This window comes from Poromitra crassiceps (assembly GCF_964638095.1).
Source record: "Poromitra crassiceps genome assembly, chromosome: 12".
NCBI classification, from domain to species: Eukaryota; Metazoa; Chordata; class Actinopteri; order Beryciformes; family Melamphaidae; genus Poromitra; species Poromitra crassiceps.
Window position 1 is genome coordinate 23,057,172 of NC_139632.1, and position 25,688 is coordinate 23,082,859.

General features: G+C 44.0%; 1 protein-coding gene across 1 annotated transcript in view; it reads left to right on the forward strand.

Annotated features, from left to right (window-relative positions):
- LOC310787046 (cyclin-dependent kinase-like 5) overlaps positions 1 to 24,184 on the forward strand; it is a gene marked incomplete at both ends in the record, with an annotated part of 36,294 nt that extends 12,110 nt beyond the window's left edge. The window contains 16 exons of the mRNA XM_083648379.1: positions 10,912 to 10,957; positions 11,188 to 11,324; positions 11,451 to 11,571; positions 12,244 to 12,303; positions 14,063 to 14,153; positions 14,280 to 14,469; positions 15,704 to 15,784; positions 16,675 to 16,829; positions 16,959 to 17,994; positions 18,692 to 18,793; positions 19,914 to 20,019; positions 21,356 to 21,479; positions 21,718 to 21,820; positions 22,104 to 22,226; positions 23,434 to 23,583; positions 23,822 to 24,184. Of these exons, the coding sequence (XP_083504505.1) occupies positions 10,912 to 10,957; positions 11,188 to 11,324; positions 11,451 to 11,571; positions 12,244 to 12,303; positions 14,063 to 14,153; positions 14,280 to 14,469; positions 15,704 to 15,784; positions 16,675 to 16,829; positions 16,959 to 17,994; positions 18,692 to 18,793; positions 19,914 to 20,019; positions 21,356 to 21,479; positions 21,718 to 21,820; positions 22,104 to 22,226; positions 23,434 to 23,583; positions 23,822 to 24,184 (2,988 nt within the window). The remainder of the gene's footprint in view (positions 1 to 10,911; positions 10,958 to 11,187; positions 11,325 to 11,450; positions 11,572 to 12,243; positions 12,304 to 14,062; positions 14,154 to 14,279; positions 14,470 to 15,703; positions 15,785 to 16,674; positions 16,830 to 16,958; positions 17,995 to 18,691; positions 18,794 to 19,913; positions 20,020 to 21,355; positions 21,480 to 21,717; positions 21,821 to 22,103; positions 22,227 to 23,433; positions 23,584 to 23,821) is intronic.
- Positions 24,185 to 25,688: the final 1,504 nt, after the last annotated feature.

Sequence of the window (25,688 nt, forward strand, 5' to 3'; positions counted from 1 at the left end):
TTTTTTTTTTTTTTTTTTTTTTTTTACAAATGTAATTAAAAATATTTTGCAGTGCACTATGTTCCTTTCTTGTTTAAGAATGTTTCGGGAAATGAAAATGTAGCCTATTTAAATAGAATTATCAACAATAACAATCAAGGAAGTTACATGCTTGTAGGCTAGAGAAGAAGAAGCGCACATGCACGCACATGTTGTGTTGAACCAACCAACAACCAATACGAATTGTTTAATCTGGCAATAAAGAAATGTGAACTTGACATGCTATTTTAATAGCCTACTCAAAAATGCACCTCCCACTATACAGCAAAGAGAGGAGTCAATGTTTATTGATATATGCCATTCAGATCAGAATAATTAGTCTAGTCATTAAGTTTGCTGATAATATTTCTATCATGTTAAGTCTGTGTCATGTTAACTGGTGTATTCAGAGCAAATAGAGAGATATAGAGCATTATCATCATGCTATATATCTCCCTCTTTGCTCTGAATGAGTGAGAAAAGGAGAAAATACTGAATAATTACATCACAACAGTATCCTAATGTTAATTTATAATGAGATATTCCTCTAAATATGGCAAAAAAAATGTAAAAAAAAACGTCCAAATTCCTCCCAGCACCCCCTGCCTAAAATGACTTCCAGCGGCCCTGCCTCCCATCCTCTCTGCCCTCCCTCCTGGGACCTGTTGATTTACAAATGAAGCACTTTGTGTGCCTCTATCAAAACAGTCATTTGATACCTTGCTCTGTGGTAAGCCAAACACAAAGGCTTCTGTCTAGTTACATAGCTAATCACAAATCCAAGGTAAGCCTTGCATTTGGCCAATACAATGACAATCCTCTTATAGTGATCACCTTGGGACGGGTCAAATTTCAGTTTGTAAGTAAAAAAAATAATTACTGTAGTTTTAAACATTTTTTTCATTATTCTCACATGGGACAAGGCCTAAAATGATCACTGTAAGTGGAGTATTGATCACGATAAGCAAATTATTTAAGCAGCATGTGTATCGGAATGATTCCGGACCAAGCTTTTTGATCAGTATAACCGTGATCACGATAAGGGGATTCCACTGTATTGTCTGAGTCTGTGAAACGAAATGAGAGAGTAAACATTTAGTATTTATTTAAGCATGGAACTCCTCTGAGGAATGCACACAGCAAACAGCAGAATGCACTTATCATCAGCCCAGGAAGTGATTTCCCAAGCCACTCTGCCTAGAGAGAGGTCAAACATTGACAGCGTCAGTCTGCTCATCATGAGCTCTTACATTATGCAGTTTGGAAAATGTTGAGCATTGAAATTATCTGTCAAATTGTTTTCATTAATCAGAGGAGACAAAAGCTGCTTTGTGGAAAGCCTTCTGTCAATGGAGGTGGTCTGGCTCGCATTATGATTGGATTCTCAGCCAGTCAACCAAGTGCAAATGCAATCCACACAGTTTGCATTAGTGAGAAGAAAGTTTCTGCCCACGGAGTAGAAACGTCACCACTGCAGCCAAACGCCATCACATGGCTTCTATCCTCCACCACTTCACCACGGAAAAAATGGACACCTCTCCGCCTGTCTAGTTTGTCGTTGACTAACGTGATGTTTGAGAACAGTGTGATGGCAGGTGTTGTCAGGGACACATTGGGAGTTTCTATAGAAATAGACCAATATGAGATACGCAGATAGTAGAGCAGGGATGGGTGAGTCATCTACGACTAGACCTCCGTGACCTGACCTTACAGCTGCTGTGTTTGTCAAATCGGGTAATGGTCTGCATTGCATAGTGGATACAAAAATGAGATCCCATCAGACAGCATGCAGCTGAGAAAGTGTACCGCATAAAGGTGTAACGTAAGGGTGTGGTGGTCATGTTCAGCATCCAGAGAGCATACAGTAATTGCATTTTAATACTAGGTGTAAATTATGCCTATTTCTTGGGTACACTTGTGGGAAGAGTTTCAGTGAGGAAGATTGCCGATGTTCCACACGAAAGAGTGACAGAAATCTGATGGAAAGACATTAACTTGGGGTATTGGGGTAACTGTAAATGTCTTGACCATGACGTCCATGCATGGGTTTGAGATGCAAGGACAAGTAAACGAGTAAATCAGTTCACTACAAATGTCAGTCCAACACATGAGTTTTTATCAGAGCAGTTTGTTGAGAACCATGGTCAGGTGGCAGTGTATAATGACCTTCTTACACCTTCCCCCCTCCCCCACAAAATAAGTCAAGTGGTGCAAAGAACACAGGCAGTGTTCTACTGAGCAGTGGAAAATGTCACATGGTTCGATGAGTCATCCTATTATTTGCAACCAAACAAGTATGTATGTGGCACATGCCAAAATAAATCTACAGGTTCAAGCTCTTGATTGTTATGGTGAAGGGTTCTGGCAGCTCTGATATGGTTCTGGCAGCTCTGATGTGGTTCTGGCAGCTCTGATGTGGTTCTGGCAGCTCTGATATGGCGTGGGCTTTATTTTCCTACCATGGTTCAGGTTCAGTGAACCCCTTGGGGTGCAAGGCAAGTGCTAATGCAAGCCACTTTTAGTGATACGTGAGGTGCGTGGATCCTGATGTCACTGGTATCTTCCAGAATGATGATACCATGCTGAGCACAGAAACAACCACGGCCCATCACTAGGGCTAGGTATCGGTGCTCAGTACCTTTAAGGTATGCACCAAAATAGCCCAATACCAAGTGGTATCGATACTTCTCCATTCAAATGATAACTGCATTCCATCCTTTTTGTACATAGATCTAGAAAAAAAATACTGTTTTTTCTCGCAGCCAATAACTGCAAGCGTTCTTTGATTTAATGTGACGTGTGATTGGCCCAGTCACAGTCTGTGGTGAAGTCGAGCGCGTTGTATGTGACAGAGTTGGGAGTTCAGCATGCTGAGATGCCTTCAAAACACTCAAAAGTATGTCTATACTACATGCCTGTGGCATCTGGAAAAAAGGTATCGAATGAAATACTCTTGTTATCGGTATTACTGGTACTACTGGTATCGCTACTGGTATTAGGGCTAGGTATTGGCAAGGACCTCACAATTAATTTATTTATTTATTTATTTGCACATATTAAAAAATATAGAAACAAAGAAAGGAAAACAACAAAAAATCATGTACAGGAAACCCTAAGTTGGCTTTATTCAGGGTCTCCACCTCAGAAATTATATTCAAAATAATCCTTACAAAGCATACAATATAAACAAGAGCAAGTATTTGCACAGTTGCATACTACTGAACACACTGACATAAAAAAAATAGTCTTATTGTGCACAAGTGCACAAGTATTCTTACTGTGTCGCTGAACACACGGTTGTGCAAAAAATTGATACAGCAATATATTGCGATATTTTTCTGAAATATCGGTGTATTGCAGGAAGAAATATTGTGATATATTGTCGTGTCAATTGTATTGCACAGCCTTAACTATAATCATGATTTGAGCTACCCATCACCATACCAACACTAGCTACTTGGTGTACAGTTGTATTTTGGCAGTGACTTGTAGTTCATCTGGCACTAATGTTTCTATAACCCAACATATAAATCCCCTTCCATGGTAGGTCTCTCTCCAGCCTTAAAGGAACACTCCGCCCATTTTCAACCAGCTTTGTATCATTAGAACATCAGTAGTATATCAGAAAACTGTAAACGGTTTTGAAGTCTGTCATTTAATTTGACAGTTATTGAGTGTTAAAGTGTGGACCAGTGACATCACTGGTCCACACTAACTCAAATGAATAACTCATTAACTAAAATCAACGCTCAATAACTGTCAAACTATTAATCATTCATCTAGTTTGACAGTTATTGAGAGTTGATTTGAGTTAATGAGTTATTAATTTGAGTTAGTGTGGACCATGTCACTGGTCCACACTTTAACACTCAATAACTGTCAAATTAAATGACAGACTTCAAAACCGTTTACAGTTTTCTGATATACTACTGATGTTCTAATGATACAAAGCTGGTTGAAAATGGGCAGAGTGTTCCTTTAAGCAGATGACTTATATACCTGCCCGCATGGTAGATGCTCGAGCCCGTGCTACCCAATCAACCTGATCAATAGTGCGCTCTTGAAGTACACAGATGACATCACATTTGTGCCAAGTGAGGATCAGTCTCTTTCCAATCGCTCTTGTATAAACATTGTGTCAGTTTGTTAATTAAGAGGAATTATATTAGAGTTAGCTTTCTGGAAGCCATTCCTGGATGTTGGCGTTGCTTTTGCCTGTGACTTTCAGTCGTTTGAAGGAGATTTCACAGAACGGTCCAAAACACAGTGTATTAGTGTATTGACTAGATCTATTATGCACATTGCTGTTCCAGGAGCAGCCATACATACATCATCGACTGAGTCACCACAGCTCTGCGGTCATCTGTTGTTTGTCCTTTCTTGTTCATGAATGTGTGTTTTATGATGATGATGATGATGATGATGATGATGATGATTATTTGGTTTTTAGCATTGATTGAGTTCCACTTTTATTAGGTTGTGTAATTGATGTAGCCTTTTGCACAGATAAATTAATACAACTGATGCATTGTGGGCTTCAATTGTATTCCTCCTAAATAAGCTGAATGGCTTTCAGTAACATCTAGAATTATCCAGTGAAAAAAGTATATCCGCCTCCTTTGGAGGGAACAGTTATTTTTGCACCCACTGAACATAAACTGGGACAGGAGAGGAAAAAACGGACTTCCACATGTAGCATTAAATAGGTCACCTTGAGTGGAGCACTTGGCTATCTGGTCCTATCAGGAGGCAAGGAGGGAGAGAGAGAGAGAGAGAGAGAGAGAGAGAGCGCGCGAGAGAGATGCATCTACTGTCTGAATATGTTCATTTCTTCATCGTCTCCTGATAGACCGAGGCTATTTCAGGCTGTTTCTGAAGTATTGTCAAATGCAAGCTCTCAGGTCTTAGCCCACCTGTTGTACCCTTTTGTGACTGTTGTGTCTCACTTTCTCGATGCGTTCTTCTCTCCAGAGATGTAAGTCTCAAGAGACGGTTACAGGTAGAGAGTCAGACCAGTCACTAAAGTAATAGTGGTAACCTATGGATGTAAAGGCCTACATTAAAATTCTCCATCACAGCAATATGGCCAGGGCTTCCATGCAGTTTTGCTCACACAGTAGATATCCATTCATTTAGTCTCTCACCCCTACTCTTAATTACTGGTACAGTGATTAGTTACAGTGAAATATTTATCCATCTTTTCCTTCCTTGAAAGTGCACAAGGCGAAACAATTAGGGAAATAGGTGTTATAGAGGGTCAAGGCCCTGACCTCAGTCGTGGTCAAGCCCTGTCTGTTTCTATAAATAACCCTACTGCATTGATGTAGCCAATTTAGACTGTGCGCGTCTTGTAAAAACATTGTGTGCTTTGGGTGCAGTGCTGCTACTTTCTTTGTAGCAGATAACATTGCAGCAGTTGCTCAGAGATATTGGTATTCTCCATTTGCCTTGTGGTGCGATATACTTCATTGTCCCATTCGCATGGAAATTCACTTTGCGAGGTCAGCACCACTTGATAAATAAAACAAATACACACAATGCAGCACAACGCAGAAGAGTTAATTTGCAAAACTTAAATGCCATTCTTAAAATGAATCAACAACACCTGTTTGATACACCCTGGAGTGCACATAAAAAAATATTATTGAGGTGATTTATGTGAAAAATGATCAGATGAATATGGTTTAATCATGATTGATAATAAACATATACAAAAACATCAAATAATTACAATATAATATAAATACACCAATAGGGTTAGGGTTGAACTCTTCATATATTGTCACACAAATACACATAAAACTCACTGTATATTCTCAGAAAACACCAAGCATGGTCACTCACTGCCATCAGTTCTGTTCATGATTACTCCTTCTTCAGACGTCTGAATGCTGTGGGATGAACCTTGCTCTGTATCTCCAATTGGAGGCAACAGGTCAAAGTCCACAAAACGCTTGTGGGAGCTGTCTCACTGATTTGCATGGCCTTCTTTCTCACTCTCATGTTGAACAGTACCTGGAGTGCTGCTACAGCTGCTGCTGTACTGCTGTCCACAGAGCTGGAGTGCTGCTACAGCTGCTGCTGTACTGCTGTCCACAGAGCTGGAGTGCTGCTACAGCTGCTGCTGTACCGGGCCACTAGAGACAACTCTCTCTGCGGCAGGGGTAGCGTGTATGGAGAAGCCATGATTCAACAAGACGTGGATTCAGTTTTCTGATTCTGGTTTGGGATATCCATTCTTATAGAAATAAATGCAGTGCTCCTTGTTTTATGTTTAGGTTGAGGTAGTTCCTCTTGCACCAAGTGAACACCACCCTGTTGGCTTTGCACGCAAATTGTTGATCGTCAAGACTGCGATTCGCCAGGCAGTTATCAGGAAATTTCGCATCCAAGCAGTCCACGTTTGAGTTCCTTATCAATATGTGTACAGTAGATAGAGAAGAGGATGGGATTATTCTGCGTTATTCAATTGATCATATCACTTTCAGTGTAGAGGTCTGTTAATTGCAGTTAATGCAGGGTTCAGTGTTGCAGTTGACAGGTGTGCCTGCATGCTAGTGTTATTTAGGGCCACCTTAGTGCATGCCCTTCAGACCAGATGAGAAACAGGAACATCACATGCCCATAGGAGTATGGGCTCTCAAGGTGTCTCGGTGTGTTATGCAGCACTGTTAACACTGCATCCTCTAATGACTAATTGTGCCTTGCTGGGATGACACACAGGCACCGATAGCTTTAATCAAGACTCAACAAGTCATAGCCTATTTATTTGATGCCTTTTATGGTTTCCATTGGGTGATATTTGCAGTCAGAAGATTTATGTGCGAGTATAACACATTTTTATAACTGGGTGGATTTGCGTGGTCTGTAGCCTAATTATCTTTATGTGGTCACTCAGTTGATAAGGCTTCTGCAATGTTATACAAAATAGACCAAATTAATTGCTTGCTAGATGTTCTGCATAATATGACATTCTTTTGGCTGATCTATCATCTAGCTTTTGCGTGGGCTCGCTCTATCCCCTGCTGCCCTGGCTGTAGAGTCCATGGGGTGCGTGACCTGAGGAATAGGTGCTCCAGTATGGAGGACCACCCATGTGATCACTCTGTGCTCCTCATGTCGTGTGAGAGAGCCAGAGTTTTCATAATGAATAATTTACATAGCTAGGTTTCTCTCCCACATAAATGAGCTTCCCCATCCGTTGCTGCATTGGAATTCCTAGAGGGCTTAAAATCAAGTGTTACCCAAAAAGACCTTCAGCGGAGATGTACTTAACTGATGCCTCTGAGCATGAGCATGCAGGCTTAATAAATTACCATTATTTTACATGGTTTTCACTTTTCAGCAATTGAGAAGAGATCAGCATATGTGCTGTATTCTTTGTTCATACTATACCGTCTCAATGTTTCAGCTTTCAATATTTAACAACAAAGTAGCCCTGAACCATTGGAAGTTGGAGGGAGGATTCCTTTCCCCAAATATCTTAAGGTTATGTATATAACCCCGGTTTTATGAATGAGTGAGATAACTCACTTTATGGGGAACAGACCTCTGTGACCCTACAGAAGCACACTATTTAATCTACACCAATATCCTCATGTTGGGGTCGGAGAAAATTACATTTTTCACTTTCTGCCGCTAGGGGCACTAGCACTGTCCTTTATAAATAGGAGCTGTGGGGGTGGTAGGGTCTACGTTAGTGAATAAGATTGAAGCTAACAATAAACAAGTAACCGGTAATTTATTTGACACTGACTCTTTTCATCTGCACTCTTGTTTGCATCGTCTCCCTTGGCTCAGGCTGGTTTGCGTGTGTGTGTGTGCTGAGTATGATGATCATGATGTTGAGCCTGCTGTGACTCATCCTATATTCCTCTGTGCTGGGAGGAGGGCTCGCTCTTCACTGTGATCCATGTTGCTCTGGCATGATGCTGGGAGGAGGGCTCCCTCTTCAGTGTGATCCATGTTGCTCTGGTGTGATGCTGGGAGGAGGGCTCCCTCTTCAGTGTGATCCATGTTGCTCTGGTGTGATGCTGGGAGGAGGGCTCCCTCTTCACTGTGATCCATGTTGCTCTGGTGTGATGCTGGGAGGAGGGCTCCCTCTTCACTGTGATCCATGTTGCTCTGGCGTGATGCTGGGAGGAGGGCTCCCTCTTCACTGTGATCCATGTTGCTCTGGCGTGATGCTGGGAGGAGGGCTCCCTCTTCACTGTGATCCATGTTGCTCTGACGTGATGCTGGGAGGAGGCCTCGCTCTTCACTGTGATCCATGGTGCTCTGGCATGATGCTGGGAGGAGGGCTCGCTCTTCACTGTGATCCATGGTGCTCTGGCGTGATGCTGGGAGGAGGGCTCCCTCTTCACTGTGATCCATGGTGCTCTGGCGTGATGCTGGGAGGAGGCCTCCCTCTTTACTGTGATCCATGTTGCTCTGACGTGATGCTGGGAGGAGGGCTCCCTCTTCACTGTGATCCATGTTGCTCTGGCGTGATGCTGGGAGGAGGGCTCCCTCTTTACTGTGATCCATGTTGCTCTGGCGTGATGCTGGGAGGAGGCCTCCCTCTTTACTGTGATCCATGTTGCTCTGGCGTGATGCTGGGAGGAGGGCTCCCTCTTTACTGTGATCCATGGTGCTCTGGCGTGATGCTGGGAGGAGGGCTCCCTCTTCACTGTGATCCATGTTGCTCTGGCATGATGCTGGGAGGAGGGCTCCCTCTTTACTGTGATCCATGGTGCTCTGACGTGATGCTGGGAGGAGGGCTCCCTCTTCACTGTGATCCATGTTGCTCTGGCATGATGCTGGGAGGAGGGCTCCCTCTTCAGTGTGATCCATGTTGCTCTGGTGTGATGCTGGGAGGAGGGCTCCCTCTTCACTGTGATCCATGTTGCTCTGGTGTGATGCTGGGAGGAGGGCTCCCTCTTCACTGTGATCCATGTTGCTCTGGTGTGATGCTGGGAGGAGGGCTCCCTCTTCACTGTGATCCATGTTGCTCTGGCGTGATGCTGGGAGGAGGCCTCCCTCTTTACTGTGATCCATGTTGCTCTGGCGTGATGCTGGGAGGAGGGCTCCCTCTTTACTGTGATCCATGGTGCTCTGGCGTGATGCTGGGAGGAGGGCTCCCTCTTCACTGTGATCCATGTTGCTCTGGCATGATGCTGGGAGGAGGGCTCCCTCTTTACTGTGATCCATGGTGCTCTGATGTGATGCTGGGAGGAGGGCTCCCTCTTCACTGTGATCCATGGTGCTCTGGCATGATGCTGGGAGGAGGGCTCCCTCTTCACTGTGATCCATGGTACTCTGACGTGATGCTGGGAGGAGGGCTCCCTCTTTACTGTGATCCATGGTACTCTGGCTTGATGCTGGGAGGAGGGCTCCCTCTTCACTGTGATCCATGGTGCTCTGGTGTGATGCTGGGAGGAGGGCTCACTCTTCACTGTGATCCATGGTGCTCTGGTGTGATGCTGGGAGGAGGGCTCCCTCTTTACTGTGATCCATGTTGCTCTGGCGTGATGCTGGGAGGAGGGCTCGCTCTTCACTGTGATCCATGTTGCTCTGACGTGATGCTGGGAGGAGGGCTCCCTCTTCACTGTGATCCATGTTGCTCTGGCATGATGCTGGGAGGAGGGCTCCCTCTTTACTGTGATCCATGGTGCTCTGACGTGATGCTGGGAGGAGGGCTCCCTCTTTACTGTGATCCATGGTACTCTGGCTTGATGCTGGGAGGAGGGCTCCCTCTTCACTGTGATCCATGGTGCTCTGGTGTGATGCTGGGAGGAGGGCTCACTCTTCACTGTGATCCATGGTGCTCTGGTGTGATGCTGGGAGGAGGGCTCCCTCTTCACTGTGATCCATGGTGCTCTGGCATGATGCTGGGAGGAGGGCTCCCTCTTCACTGTGATCCATGGTACTCTGACGTGATGCTGGGAGGAGGGCTCCCTCTTTACTGTGATCCATGGTACTCTGGCTTGATGCTGGGAGGAGGGCTCCCTCTTCACTGTGATCCATGGTGCTCTGGTGTGATGCTGGGAGGAGGGCTCACTCTTCACTGTGATCCATGGTGCTCTGGCGTGATGCTGGGAGGAGGGCTCCCTCTTTACTGTGATCCATGTTGCTCTGGCGTGATGCTGGGAGGAGGGCTCGCTCTTCACTGTGATCCATGTTGCTCTGACGTGATGCTGGGAGGAGGGCTCCCTCTTCACTGTGATCCATGTTGCTCTGGTGTGATGCTGGGAGGAGGGCTCCCTCTTCACTGTGATCCATGTTGCTCTGGTGTGATGCTGGGAGGAGGGCTCGCTGTTTACTGTGATCCATGTTGCTCTGGTGTGATGCTGGGAGGAGGGCTCCCTCTTCACTGTGATCCATGTTGCTCTGGTGTGATGCTGGGAGGAGGGCTCCCTCTTCACTGTGATCCATGTTGCTCTGGTGTGATGCTGGGAGGAGGGCTCGCTCTTTACTGTGATCCATGGTGCTCTGGCGTGATGCTGCCTGTGGCTTTCTGAGGGGGGAAACTAGAGCAAGCTCTGAGCCATAGGCAGAAATACCAGGCCTAACTAGGACATGTAGAGAAACAGGGCTAGTGGTGGGATGTCTCTCGCAGAGACCTCATGCAAGGATGATGAGAATGCTCTCAGTAAAGACAATGACTCAGTGGGGATTTTTCAACTTTATCAGGTCATCTGTCTGCATTTCTTTGTATACTCCTTATATTGTTGATTATTCCATTGTTGATTCATCCCTGTATTTGTCGATGATTGTTTTTGCAGGATTTGTTATTGATAATCCACTTTCCAGATGCTTTTTTTGAGCATTGATCCTAATCATCCCATGTGCATTGCATTTCATCAGTGAGCCCTTCTACTGCTGCTAGTGAACTGCTCTCTGCTTTCATTGCAGGAGACAAATGAAATTGTGGCCATTAAGAAATTCAAGGACAGTGAAGGTAAGGTCACTCTTCTCTGTCAATGAAAATAAGACAAGACATGTTGTTTCTAATAACAGTTGTCTTTGTATTGCAAGTGTCAAAACATGTACCATCGCATCTCAACTCCTGAACTTTCTCAGCACTCTATTCCTTATGTGCATTCTGTCTTAGGCTATTCTATTCTATTCTATTCTGTGTCATTCATATGTAATTCCATGTCATTTGTGTTCTCGCTGCCCTCCATGCAGAGAATGAGGAGGTTAAAGAGACGACGCTACGGGAGCTTAAGATGCTCCGCACCCTCAAGCAGGAGAACATTGTTGAGTTGAAGGAGGCCTTCCGCAGAAGAGGAAAGCTATATCTTGTCTTTGAATATGTGGAGAAGGTAGGCCCACTGCAGAGCATAATATCATTCATATCAGCGATGTTCTGATTGCAGAAGCCAAGACTGTTAGCCAAGATCATTCCATACAGTTAAACTGTATCTTCTGGTTGTGTTTTTCTCTTTTAGAACATGCTTGAGTTGCTTGAGGAGTTACCCAATGGTGTGCCCTCTGAGAAAGTGCGCAGTTACATCTACCAGTTAATCAAAGCAATTCACTGGTGCCATAAGCATGACATTGTCCACAGGGGTAAAATCCATCTCTTTTTGCTTTTTCATAGAATAGGCAGTCCACTCATCTTAGTGTGTTTTTACTTTATTAAGATAAATGGTAAGAAAGCAGAGAGGGAGACAGTCTAAGAGAGGCGTAGGAGAGAGCCTGTTCTGGCAGGTGTTTTAACCACTACTACACCCTCACATTTGGTTAGAAATGGGTTATCTCAGATTTGCAGTGTAAAGTGAGAAATGACAAGTGGGAATATTCCTCTGTGCTGAAATGATGGCTTGATTGGGTCTTCTGATCTACTGTAACTACCCATTCAATTATTCACAAGACGAGCTTTTGGCAAATCAGTGGCAACAGAGCAGGAAACCAGATGGCCCATGTGAGCTTTTGGCAACTTGATTGCAACAGAGCAGGAAACCAGATGGCCTGTAGTATATCCAGGCATACATATGACCCTGTTATGGGGGGTTTCTATTCATTATGGTCTATCTTTACATTCTGTGGATTTTCACCAATCTAATTTGGCTCTTGGGATTCTTTGTTGTATTTAATCAGATAAATCATTCACACATATAATCTTTTCATTGAGACAGATGAACATGAGGCACTAGAGCTGAGAGTAGTGATGATGCAATGAGGATGCCCCCTGCCAGCCATCGTATTGTCTTACTCCCTGTCTGTGCTCCTCTACCTCAGATATCAAGCCAGAGAACCTCCTCATCAGCTCTGATGACGTCCTCAAGTTATGTGACTTCGGTGAGCAACTCTGTCCAATTACATAGCTCTAATGCAAAACAATTGTATTCTATAGAGTCTCTATAGGGGCTTAAACTTGTAAGTAAGTATGTAAGTAAGCAAGTCATTTATTTGTCAAAGTGGGTCAGACTGTGCCTTTAACACATCAGATCTAAAGTGGCCTCCTACAATGCTGGTAGGCATTGATTGAACACAAACTGAGCTAGGTGAAACCCTTTGTCTGTAAACAGGTACTGAAGTCTACAATCATCAAACATAGAAAACAAATCAGGACATTCTGCAGACATTCTATGGAAAAGCCTGTCTAAGATTGTGCACAACAGAACAAAAAGTACATTTCATTTTCGACCTCTCCCAGATCACACAGGTGACACTTATCTTATCTATCTTATCTATCTCATCTTGTCTGTTCTCCTAATGGTAGAGTGTAGGCAGTCTTCATCAGGCTATCTAAAGCGACCTCTTCTCATTCTGGACGTGCTGCTGTGCCTGATCTCCATGAATGAAATGTGTTGGAAAACAAGAGGCTAGTCAAGCGTTGATTCAATCTGGACGTAATACCAGCACCAAAACAAAACGGGGGGGGAAGCAGCAAACATAGCATGGCTGACATTATGTGGGCAATGTGGAGTGAGAGAATGAAGACCTGCTGCTGGCTCTGTGTCAGAGAACAAACACAGGCCAAACACACTCCACATGGACCACAAATTCAGAGGCTTATATTTGGGACTTCAGTTTTTGCACGTTTTATTTTCAATGCACAATGTTTTTCATGTGAATTCATGCCGTTTTGAAAGATGCACAAACTGAAAATGAACGGCTCATGCAAACAGTTGGGTTTCTGGCTGTATTGGATGATGTCATGATGCCATTCATTGTGGGTTGTTATTTTTCCTCTTCCTCTTTTTCGATCAGTATGTAATCACTCAGAAATACTTTTGTAACTATTATGATAGATTTCTATATTTTCACATTAATGGTGGTTTGGGTGTATACAAATAAACAGAACAATAATCCAAATAAATAATCCAAATAATTGAAATCAGTAGGAGAGGACATGTGTTAAACAAGATTCAGGAATAATGTGCCTGATGATTTCTCCTCTGTCCTAGTCTATCTTCAGAATTCGGCTCTTACCTAAATCAACAACTTCCTTTGACTCACTGCTGGACTCAATGTTGTAGTCAAGTCACTATATCTCGAGTCCCAGTCGAGTCTTGAGTCCCCAGTGTTCGAGTCCAAGTCAAGTCCCCATTACCTGAGTCAGAGTCCGGAGTTACTGAACATGAGCTTGAATCCACATGCCGGTGGAACACACATGCCTGCCCTTGCACGAAATTGAATAATGTCACAGTCTTATATAGCTATCAATATATTTTATGCTAAATTATATATATATGCTAAATTATATATATATGTATATATATATATATATATATATATATATATATATATATATATATATATATATATATATATATATATATATATATATATATATATATATATATATATATATATATATATATATAAAATACTTAAGTCTGAGTCTCCAATTTCCAAGTCCAAATGCATGAATGCTCGAGTCCACGTCCAAGTCTGAGTCATCAGTGCTCAAGTCCAAGTCGAGTCACAAGTCCTGGAAATGAGTACTACAACACTGGCTGGAGCACAGAGAGGTGGCCAGCTGTGTAATCTTTTTTAGCCATTTCAATACCCCTCATCTCACTATGTTGCCTCTTGTGTCTTGCTCTGCCAGGCTTTGCACGTAATCTCTCTGAGGGAAATGATGCCAACTACACAGAGTATGTGGCCACTAGATGGTACCGCTCTCCAGAGCTCCTGCTTGGGTAAGTCAGCTCTTCTTTAGCCTTGTCCAGGAGCCCACAGCGGGTGGCAAACTCGCTTACTATTCTGAACCCAACGTAGTGCCATGTACTTTAGCAGCCGCCCCCACCTTAATTATCTTGTCCCAGGGCTCCTTATGGCAAGGCAGTGGACATGTGGTCAGTGGGCTGCATTCTTGGGGAGCTGAGTGACGGACAGCCTCTGTTCCCAGGAGAGAGTGAGATTGACCAGCTCTTTACCATCCAGAAAGTCCTGGGACCCCTGCCACCTGAACAGATGAAGCTCTTCTACAACAACCCTCGCTTCCACGGGCTGCGGGTAACTCCACGCCGCCACGTCACTCCCAACGCCCCCCCAACCTTCATTCTACTCTACTCTGTTCTCCTGCTCTCCTCCCATCCTTACCTCTCTCTGTCTCTCTGTCTCTTCCCTGCCGCTCTTATTTCAGCTTCTTTGCATGTTTCTCTTGTTTTCCATTTCTTTATGCCTCCTCCTCTTCTCTCTTCCCTGATTTATTTTCTCTCCCTGCTCTGTCTCTGTGCTCTCTGCTTGTTTCATTTCTGGCTGGCTTTGCCGTGGCATGACTGATTGGATCACAATGAGTCATGGTGTATCATGTATCCTGTGTGTGCTCTGTGAGAGAAGGCTCTGATAGTCTTCAGTAGCAGACTGGTGGTGCAGCTGACCCGGGCCACCCCTTCCCTCTCTCTCTCTCTCTCTCTCTCTCTCTCTCCCAGCCCCACAACTTCACTATCTGAAATAAGTAGTATGCAAAGTTCCCTTCTGTGAATCCCTGACAGTGAATGCCCGCTGATGATGCCCCCTGCTGCTTGACAGTGCTACGCTGCAACATTTCAGATGCCTGCTCGTGGGTGTGGAAATGCGTGTAGGCAAATTCAATGGTACAGGGCCTATTAATAACTACGTTCTCAATTGACTGCTAGTTATCTTATGAAGTTGTCTTTCTGAAATGCTCTGGAACGACAGGCGGAAGGAGATGCTCCATGAAAAGACATCAATCAAACATCTGACGTTCTATTTGTTAAAACTCGCCCCAGGAAAATGGGGGAAAAGGTAGACTTCACTAGAGCCCAGAATCAGTCAGCTGGTCAGTGGGCATTTACTCTTAAGCCTAAAACTAACAAAGGCTGCCTGGTATAGCCAGATCCACATGACGATGCGTGCGTGCCATTTTTAAAGGGGTGGGGGGTGGGGCGAGTACCCAAACAGCGGCAACATTACTCGAGTACTGACGTTATGAACGAGTACTCGAGTACCTGAGTACTCGAGTACCTGAGTACTCCCGCCCATCCCTAATACTTAAATCACAGTAGCATGCTAATAATGGATATTTACAGCTCTGCACGTGAAGGACATGAGCCCAACAATGAGCGTTCGATAACCTTTTCTTTCTTTTTACACAGGGGACTTTTAGCACTTGGAGGCAGACTACATGTCTGATGTTAAACTCCCCATTGCTACACCAGAACAGATTTATTGTTAAACTGGCTACATTTCTTACAATCCTATTTTGTGCTGTCTTTTGTTTTAGTTCCCTGCTGTGAATCACCCCCAAACCCTGGACCGTAGATACCTGGCCATCGTCAGCGGAGCCCTGCTGGATCTGCTGAAGGTACGGATCACAGGTCTCACAAAGCTCTCTGGCTGCTGCTCTGCTGAAGGTACAGATCACAGGTCTCACAAAGCTCTCTGGCTGCTGCTCTGCTGAGGGACTATGTTCTTTTTATTGTTTTTACATTCATGAAAGCATGCTGTGCTGCCATGAAACAAAACTCTAATTTATCAGAAAAATAGAGGTCTGGCCATTGCATCAAATGCATCAAATGTCTATAGTGTGTGTTTACATTGTGAATGCATGATGCCTCTTTCATGCTTCAGCATCTCTCAACTCATTTCCTGGTTTCAGCATTGCTGTTATTGCTGCGTCTGCACTGTAAACAGGAGCTCCAAGCTAAGCATGTGGGCTGTGCCTGTGCACTTGCACTTTTATTACTAATAATAATGAAGCCTACCTTGAGGTGAACCTTTATTTGCTAGAGTTGCAGTTAAATATGTTGTCGTAGGCATACTTTCTCATGCAAAGCTGCATGGCTCATAAATAATAATTGTCATAGTATCCTTAGCTCCGTTGTTGTTCTCTTCCAACAGTATCGGGGTTACTCACCCTGAGAAAAGTCGCTACCACCATTTTAGTTGTGTGGGAAAGAAGCTTCACTGAGGGTTCAGAAAGTACCTCCAGTTCACAGGATTTATTTTTAATGCACACAAGATTCAGGTTTCGCAAAGGTATATATTATTATAGATATTTATTTAAGAAATAAAAAAGAAAATGTCACAGTAACTAAGTGGATTTCACATCACTGTTTAACTAATGAGTCATTTTGCAGCCTGACTTTTAGGATAATGGAGATGACTCATAACAGCACGACTGTTTGGTTTGTTTTTGCGAGGTGTTCAGTGTTTCCTGAGGACTCATAGGGGTCCCGTGTGTTTCTGCACCAGAACTTGCTGCTGCTGAGCCCAACAGAACGCTTTCTGACAGAGCAGAGCCTGAACCACCACGCCTTCCAGACCCAGTGTCCCGGCCCACCCACGCCTACACCTGTACGCTCGTCCAAGAGAAAACCTCACCATGGAGACAACAGCACCCCCAGCAGGTCAGCGGTGCACACTAAAGCGAGTTTATGCTTGGCAGCATCTCCCTATTTTTGCAGGTTATATGGCATGCAGTTGGTGAATGCGTGCAGTTGATGCCCTCCTCTTGTCTGTCTTCTGCTCTCGGTCAGGAACCATGGGGGAAAGAGCTCAGGACACCACCGCTCTGGCAGCAGAGACTGCTCCAGCCTGCCTCGGCACGAAGACCACCCCAGCAATGACGGCTTTCCCAACGGCAACATGCATACGGCGGTCAACCTCAGTCCCACCCTCCATCCTAAGAACTACCAGCCGCAGATCTTCAACCACTCAACCTCATGCAGCATGGACCTGGCCAGCAGCAACCTGCCCCATCTGCTCAGCCCCGGTGAATCCAAGAACCAGGGGGAATTTGACGTGAACCTGGGGTCCAAGGTTTCCGACGGCCCCGGAGCCAAGTACCTCAAATCCAACTTCCGCTCACAGCAGAACCGCCATTCTTTTGTGGAGGGGAAGACCAACACGCTTCAGTCCGGGGAGAAACACGCTCGACACAGCCATATGGAGTCCCACGGCTCCACGCCCTCCTCCAAGTTCGCCTACCTGAATTTGTCCAAGAGCCACGGCACGCTCAGCGACGCCAAGTCAGTGGGGAATCTGAATGAGGTGCACCTGATGGCCGACGAGCCCTCGTCTCGCTACTTTCCCTCCAGTTGTCTTGATCTCACAGCTCCGAGCAGCCCGTCGACACGGCGCATGGACAGGCTCGGCCACAGCCGGGGAAGCACGCGCTCAGAGAGAGAGAGCAACACCCTCGATTCGTCCTACCGGCGCTCCTCCTCGCGCCACAAGGCCTCCGAGGGCGACAAATCCCCAGAGGCCCTGGAGCCCGCGGAGAGCGGTGTGGCAGTAGGCAGTAGCCACGCTCACTCTCTGGCTGCCCCGCATGACGCCCTGGTTTATGGTCAGGGATACACCAGCCCCTTCTCATCCCAACAGCGGCCGCACCGCCACTCCATGTACGTGCGGAGGGACCATCAGCGGACGCATGCGGCAGACGAGGGACTGTCTGTGGTGCAGGGCATGCCCACCCGAGCCAACAGCCTCCAGCTCCTCTCGCCACAGCTGCAGCACCGCACCCTGCCCCGCCACTCAGGGGGCTCCTCCAGAGAAGAGGACATGAGCAGGGTCAGTCATCAACCCACAACAAACTTCTCCAATCCCACCCCCTTCCCCCAAAATAAATTCTAAGCTTAGAGGATCTATTAGTAACAAATGCTGATTTATGCCAGGTTGTATGGAAAACTCAATTTTAGTCACAAGCATCCACAGTCCTGCAGTCAAGAGTTATTACTTACTGACTTACTTACTGGCTTTATTGTCTGCATAGGGAAACAATTTCTGCATCCACAGCAAACAGTATCAAATGAAGGCAGTAGTAAAAGTGAAAAATGCACACTAGAGTATCAAAGTGCACACTACAGCATCCAAAAATGCACATCACAATATATCACAAAATCAGAGCAGACACGTTGCAAGTTACACAATACTCTCTCTGCCCCAGACCAGCTGGGCAGAGTCGATGAAGGTCACAGAGAGCATGTAATTTGATAATATTCCTTAAAGCATTCATTTTTTGAGAGTGTCTATATTTGATCTATATTTTCATCCAATTCTTGGTAGTCGATTCTCCAGGTTTGTAAAAAGCACTCACCCTATAGATGTTGAGTGTGGCCTTCGCTTTAGGATATACAATGAATCATATTACCTGTATATATTTATATATGCACACATGCAGTATATATATATATATTGTGCGTGTGTGTATATGTGTGTGCTGTGATGTGAAGCTCACCCCCCTGCTTCATCATCTTTACATCAACAGAGCGAACAGGCACCCACTGAGGTCACCCACAGCCGACCCCCAATAAGGGACTCCACGCGGGACAACACCGCGTCTTTTCACATACAGCGGCAAAAAAGCGAGGTCCGATATTCTGCCTGCACCCACCATTCCCCACCCACATCCAGTCTCCCGAGAGCGCGGATGTGGGTGGATACTGCTGTCATGAACTGCTCTCTCTGTGTCTGTGCATCAGATGCCTCTTCATTTTCTCTGTGTGCTGTGCTTCCCTCTAATGTGACTACTTACGATAGCTTGTCAGTGCACGACATTTTGATTTGAGTCTGGAATACTTACCTCATAGCTGAATGCTACGGATATTGCTCAGTTCATATTAGGGCTGCAACTAATGGTTATTTTCATCCTCGATTAGTCCATTGTCGATTGTTTCCTTGATTAATCGATTAGTTGTTTGGTCTATAAAAGGCTGAAAAAATGTCGATCAGTGTTTCCCAAAGCCTAAGATGATGTCCTCAAATGTCTTGTTTTGTCCAAAACCCCCAAATATTTACTTTACTCTCATAGAGGAGTAAAGAAACCAGAAAATATTCACATTTAAGAAGCTGGAATCAGAGAATTCTTAAAATCTTCTTAAAAAATGACTTAAAACGATTAATCGATTATCAAAATAGTTGTTGATTAATTTTCTGTCAATCGACTAATTGATTATTCGTTGCAGCTCTAGTTCATATGCAAATTTTGTCTACATGACCATTTTTTTTCATTACCGTTTCATCCCATGTTGTTTCATAGATGTTATTTTGAACCAAATAAAAATAAATCTGCTTAGATAGTGAGGAATAGACTAGAGTACGGCAGGGATGACGTATTTTTGTAGGCTTACCCAGAAGTCCCTGCACTTCCTGCTTTCTACCTGTAAAATTCAATTCGATTTTTGTATGCAAATTTCGGTTAATTGCATGAAACAAGGTCTGTGGTTAACTTTGTGTTCAGCAAGATCATTTTCACAAATAAGGACCACTTTTATAACTTTTGAAGCATTTTCTGAAAATCATAAACTTTCATAAACTTTTGTTAACCACAGACCTTATTTCAAGCACCAAAATCCGCATACGAAAATCGACTTTTAAAATTGACTTTTAGTGCTAACATATAGGTTTTCCGCACTCATTCCTGCAGTACTCTATACCTAGCAGCTTCTGCCTCTGACTTTTACGTGATCAGTTCTTCTGTTGTGAACCAGGCTGGAATATATCACGACCAGCAAACAGAGGATGGGAGCTCTTCCAAAGAGAACCGCAACATCTACAGCGAGTCGATGCCTCGGAGGGTGGGCAGCTTCTACAGAGGTTGGTTCAGTTAGTCATGCATTTTATCCACAACGCTGTCATCTGCTGCTGGGGGCATCAAGATGCAAATTTCAGTTAGACAAGCATCAGACTCTTTGCTCGTCTGTATCTGCACGCTGTCAAACTTCATTCAAGTTTACAGCACTTGAGAAAATAATCTTTATACCTCCACTGGCGATAGCCGTGGCCGGAGGCATTCGGGTTGTCCTTCCATCCCTCCGTATGTACTGTCTCATGCTCATTAACGTGATATCTCAGGAATACATTAAGGGAATTTCTTCAAATTTGGCTGAAACATCCACTTGGACTCAAAGATGAACTGATTAGCTTTTGGTTATCAAAAGTCAAAGTTCAAGGTCCCTGTGACCTCACGTTCTCCGTTCCATCAAGGAAGGAGGCAGGCTAGGTAAAAGGGGCCATACTGTAGCTAGGGATAGGAAGGTTGTAGAGAGTCGGAATTCGAGAGGTGGGTAGGGGGGATGGGTAGGGGTGTGGGTGGTGAGAGGGGGTGTGGTGAGGGAAAGGGGTGGGGCTAGGGAAAAGGGGCCGTAGCTAGGGATAGGAAGGTCATAGAGAGTCGGGGTTCCAGGGGTGGGTAGGGGAAGTTAGCATTTTCCATGTTGAAAACGATTAGCCGTGTTGTTGAGATACCCCCAACCATTGCCTAAAGTGCCATAAGGCTGAATAACCCACACCACTGTGCCGTGGGCTTCAAGGTATTTCTGCTTGTATGAGTCTGGACATAGATGTAGACTGCAACTTGACTTGTTTGCGGAGGCATACAACCGCTAGGCGGTTATTTCTAGTCTACAATCGTATCTACTGCTTATTGAGCAGTATCTACTTAATGAAGGGAAGCTGATGTTCCATTATTGTGAAATGTATCCATAACATAACTCTTCACACCTTAGCTGCAAAATTTAACATAACTGTCACAATCCTCTCCTCATATTCAGAAAGATCTGCCATATGTCTTTTATTACTCAGGTCAACATCTGTCTGTGGGAATTCTCCATTGTTTTTAATGCATAATGCAGTATATGATTGAAAATACATCATCTTACATCTTATCTGAGGTAAAACGTATCACTTTGGGGTCACAATTCACAGTCCTTTCTGATGTGGATTATGGCTGATATTTACACTTCAGTCATGTGTTTTGAAATTGTTTTAGCTAGTAATAAAAACAAACCACGTATAAACAAAGCAACACATTCAATTACGTACACCTCTAATTAGTACACTTGCAAAACCACAACTGCACAGTGGTACTGTAACACTTGTTTTCTCCATGTATCAAAAGGTGAACAAACTAATGGTTTGTGTTTTGTAACAGTCCCTTCTCCCCGGCCAGACAACTCCTTCCATGACAGCAGGGCTCAGAGCAGGGGCTCTGGCCTGGCAGCGGACGGCAGCATTTTGACTAACCATTCCAAACGTCAAACAGCCTTTGACCCTTGGTAAATACTGAATATCTTCTCATCACAGCAAAACTAATTTACCGGATAATATCTTTCCTAACCCACTCATTTGTTGGTTTGCTCTGTGACACGAGTCAGTGGCATGTTAAATCTCACCCTGGCCCTATTATTACATGCTGGCTTAGCAGAACTTTGCCAAATCTTACATTAGGAGTTGTAAACTACCATATATTGTTACTTAGATCGACCTTCTCAGTGTCCTTTGTTTCGTCCCAAGGACTGTCCCAGAGTCTGTCGTTTTGAACCCTGAGCCAGCCAAAGAAAAGGAGAAGCAGGGTTTCTTCAGAGCAATAAAGAAGAAAAAGAAAAAATCACAAATGGTGCGTTCAATGTCAGTCAATCTCAATGACATTTTATAATGCCATCTTCTTAATATAGTTCTGTAGTGTACACGAGCCATTTCTGGATGCAGCGCTACATTTATTTTTGGATTGATGTCAATACTGTGTGAAGTTGTCTACATCTCCTCTGTTTTTTGCAACGTTTTATTTCTTGCACTTTTACCTGTAGAGAGAGATAAAATCCTTTGTTGTTGTTGTTGTTGTTGTTGTTGTTGTTGTTCATGTATTCCTGTTCCACCGGAGTCATGTGCCTCTATTGCAGATGGAAGTCCCTGACGGAAGGCCTCCCATCATCAAGAAATGTCTTTTCCCTCTGTTTAACCCAAAGAATAACATAAAGCATAGTTCCTCTGTGCGAGTCCTCCCTGTAGTGTCCTCTCCCATGGTACAGCGCTGTTTTACAGTATCCTACTCACCTCCTAACTCCATCTGACCCATTTGACATTGCATGCATTAACAACATTAATCAAACCCACTTTATTGTTTTCTATTCAAATCTTGCTTTCAAAGGTGTTATTTGGTAATCATGTTATGATCAAAATGTGGTTCATTCATGTAGCGAATGCAAACAAAAACCAGCCAGATCCATCTAGGTGTCCATATAAATCTTAACCTATGGACAATAGAGCTACAATTAACAATGTATTATGATGTGTCTATTATGATTATTTACATAATAGACAATTTAGTGCAGCTGGCTTCTTGCACTTAAAATTTTCCATTTCGAAAATTCCATTTGGAAAATAGTTCACAAAACTGTTTACAACTAAACTCATGGATCTGGTGGGTTATTCTCTGATCACTTTGTTGGTCTATGATGGGATTGCGATTCAATTACCACTGATTCCAGCCACATATTCTAACAGCATGTCTCAGGTTATGAGTTGAGGATGAAAGAGAGAGGTCAGGAGAGTCTGGTTTGCATGGTTACACTGGTGCTGAGTCGAATGTTTACCAACATCACACAGATGTACGTCGCCCATCGACTTCTCTGCCCCTAAAAGCATTCCTTAACACTGCGGAGAGAGACATGGAAGAGCGCTACCTCCGACTTGATTATAGAGCATAGATCAGTATAACCCTCACACTTACATGAAGTACCACTTGGCAAAATAATTGCTAAATTCAACAGCAGCCACATTTTCATATTTGATATTCCACTCAGGAGTTCAAGCCACTTTTCATTCACTATCACCCAGTGGCAATAATGGCTTTGTGTGTGAAACAGGTTTTTGAGACTCTTCCATTCGGATTTATTTTCTGTTGGTCTGTGACTATTTGCTTGGATAGTAAAAGAGGGGCTGCTGGTGACAGAGCCCATGTAATCTGGCCAGAAGAAATCAGGCCATCAATAAATTTGATGGAAAATAGTGTCTGCTGCGCAAACAGTAGAAAATACTGCGCCTTTAGACGCATCATTGATTGTATAAATGTCTATAATCACCAAGAGAGACCATACGATATAAAAGAGGAAGTTGTGTCTCCCCCTGTCCTCTCCCTTGGGTCGGGGAACGCTTAGGGGTGCTTGCTCTGGATGCATGTTAGGTTCTAAGTGTTGGCAGGTAGTGATACCTGCTCCCTCTGTGTGACAGGTTGCTAGTGAAGATGCAGTCTTCCAGAAATCCTCCAGGGCCTCTGGGCACCAGAGCAGCCGCCATAGGGGACGGGACAAGAGCCGGGACCGGGAGCAGGACAGGGACAAGGACTGGCAATCTGAGAAACTGTCGGACACACACTCTCAGGTACTTGCCAAAGAATGCTTAGAGTTCTTGCTATGTATGGCAGAATGCTTAAGAGTTATTGCTATGTATGGCAGAATGCTCAGAGTTCTTGCTATATCATTTCATGCAGGTTAGATATCAAAGAATGCTTAGTTCTTGCCATGTATGGCAGAATTCTTAGAGTTCTTGCTATATCATTTCATGCAGGTTATATCAATGTTGTTGACCCTATGTCATGTGTCATCATGACCCTTTTCAGAGTCAGCCCCTGAAGTCTCTGCGCAAGCTCCTGCACCTTTCGTCCTCGTCCTCCAATCAAACGGCCCCATCCGACATGCGCTTCCAGCCACTCCCCAACCCGGCCTCCGCTAAAGGCGGTGCTTTCAGTGAAGGTCGGGGTCACTCAGGAGTCAGCACCCCCCAGCTGAAGAGCCGGCAGACGGCCTACCCGCTCCCCGGACAGCTGGAGTCCAGCTGGCACACGTCGGCCCTGGGCCGCGCCGAGGGCAACCCCTACCCAGAACAAATGAGCATCAAGGGAGGCCAAAACGGGCACGGCTTCGGACGCCCTTCTCGATCTCGAATGCCAAACCTGAACGACCTGAAAGAGACGGCTCTGTAATATCCCCCCCCCCTCAGCTCTCAGATCCATTTCAAACTCCTCTGTTTCCCCCCTGTTGCTCATATGCTTCTACACTTCTCACATAACAGTACAGCCATTGAATAGACACATACACACAAACGCTCATACACTGTTACCGAACCCTTCAGTTTTAAACACTGCTTGCAAATAGGCCGAAAGCATTGGTCTTCATGTCTTAATTTTTTAAAGCTTCCATGTTTGATAGGATTTATAATATTACCTATGTAATTCTGATTATAATTTTATTATAAAGTATTACAAATTATGGACAGCTAAGGTGTAGAGTTTAAGTGTAGCTTAGGTGTAGATTTTAAGTGTAAGTATTTTTGTTTCTATTCAATAGAAATATAGTACATTTTACTGCATAGTATTTCCTTAAGATGATCTAAAGCAGTCTGAACAAATGATTTTATCAATTGTTGCAATAGATTGGTAATGTCAGTAACTTTGCATTGTGTTCATCCCACCCAGGTTTGCAACTCTTCGGTCCAGGCAGTCTTAACGTTGGATATGTTCTATCATACTGGTTAGAGATGCTCAAATGTGGATTACATCAACAACAGGTTCATTTCAGTGCTTGTTTTTGAAAACAGAGCTATAGTAAAGTTTTCTGAGTTGGCACTGACAATCTAAAAAGCCTAGATTTGCTTTTTTGTTTTGTTTTTGTCATATTGAAACGCAGCCATTTTAGAAACTATGGTGCCATAAACTGATAAACACACTTACCTTCATCACCCTCTGTAGGATATAATGAAGCACTGCATTTACATTTTTCGGACTGAGATTATCTACCTAGGTTTAGAGACTGACTTTATTAAATTCAATTTCACATTTTTCACGCACAATATATGTAACTAATATTAAGGACCCCCCCCATATATATCTAAAAACTATGGTCACAACTCAATCATTAGCAGTAGAACAAACATGCATATAATGTTCCTTATAGAAATTGTACAGGTCAATTTGGTAGTAACATTATCTACTGTAAGATTCTTTACTGTAAACACAGAACTATTTTTATCTACAAACATTAAAAACAAAAAAACAGTGCAAGTGTTATGCAGTCCCCTTAGGTGTGAATCTTTTCAGACAGTAAAACCTTAATACTTTTCTTTGCACAATTTGGAGCAAACGTGGAGAGTCCAGTCTATGGCAAAGGACATATCTGAAGCTGGATACTGAAGGATGTGATTCTTCCTTGTAAGGAACAGAAGTCCCACTCCTGCCGTGATTCAAGGACGTCTTTTTATTGCTCATTTCTCACATAGAGATTTCTCAAAAGCTAGTTCCAAGAGGTTCCATGCATTGAAACCATTTAAACATTTACCTGTAGACCCAGGATATTGTGCAATTTGTAAAGATTCTTAAAAAGCATATAAAGTACATTGTATAACACACATTGTAATTTCTACAACAGTTAGATGACATTGTAGTACATTCTGGGTGTCCTGGTAAACCTTTAGACTCAAGCCGCCTGGAA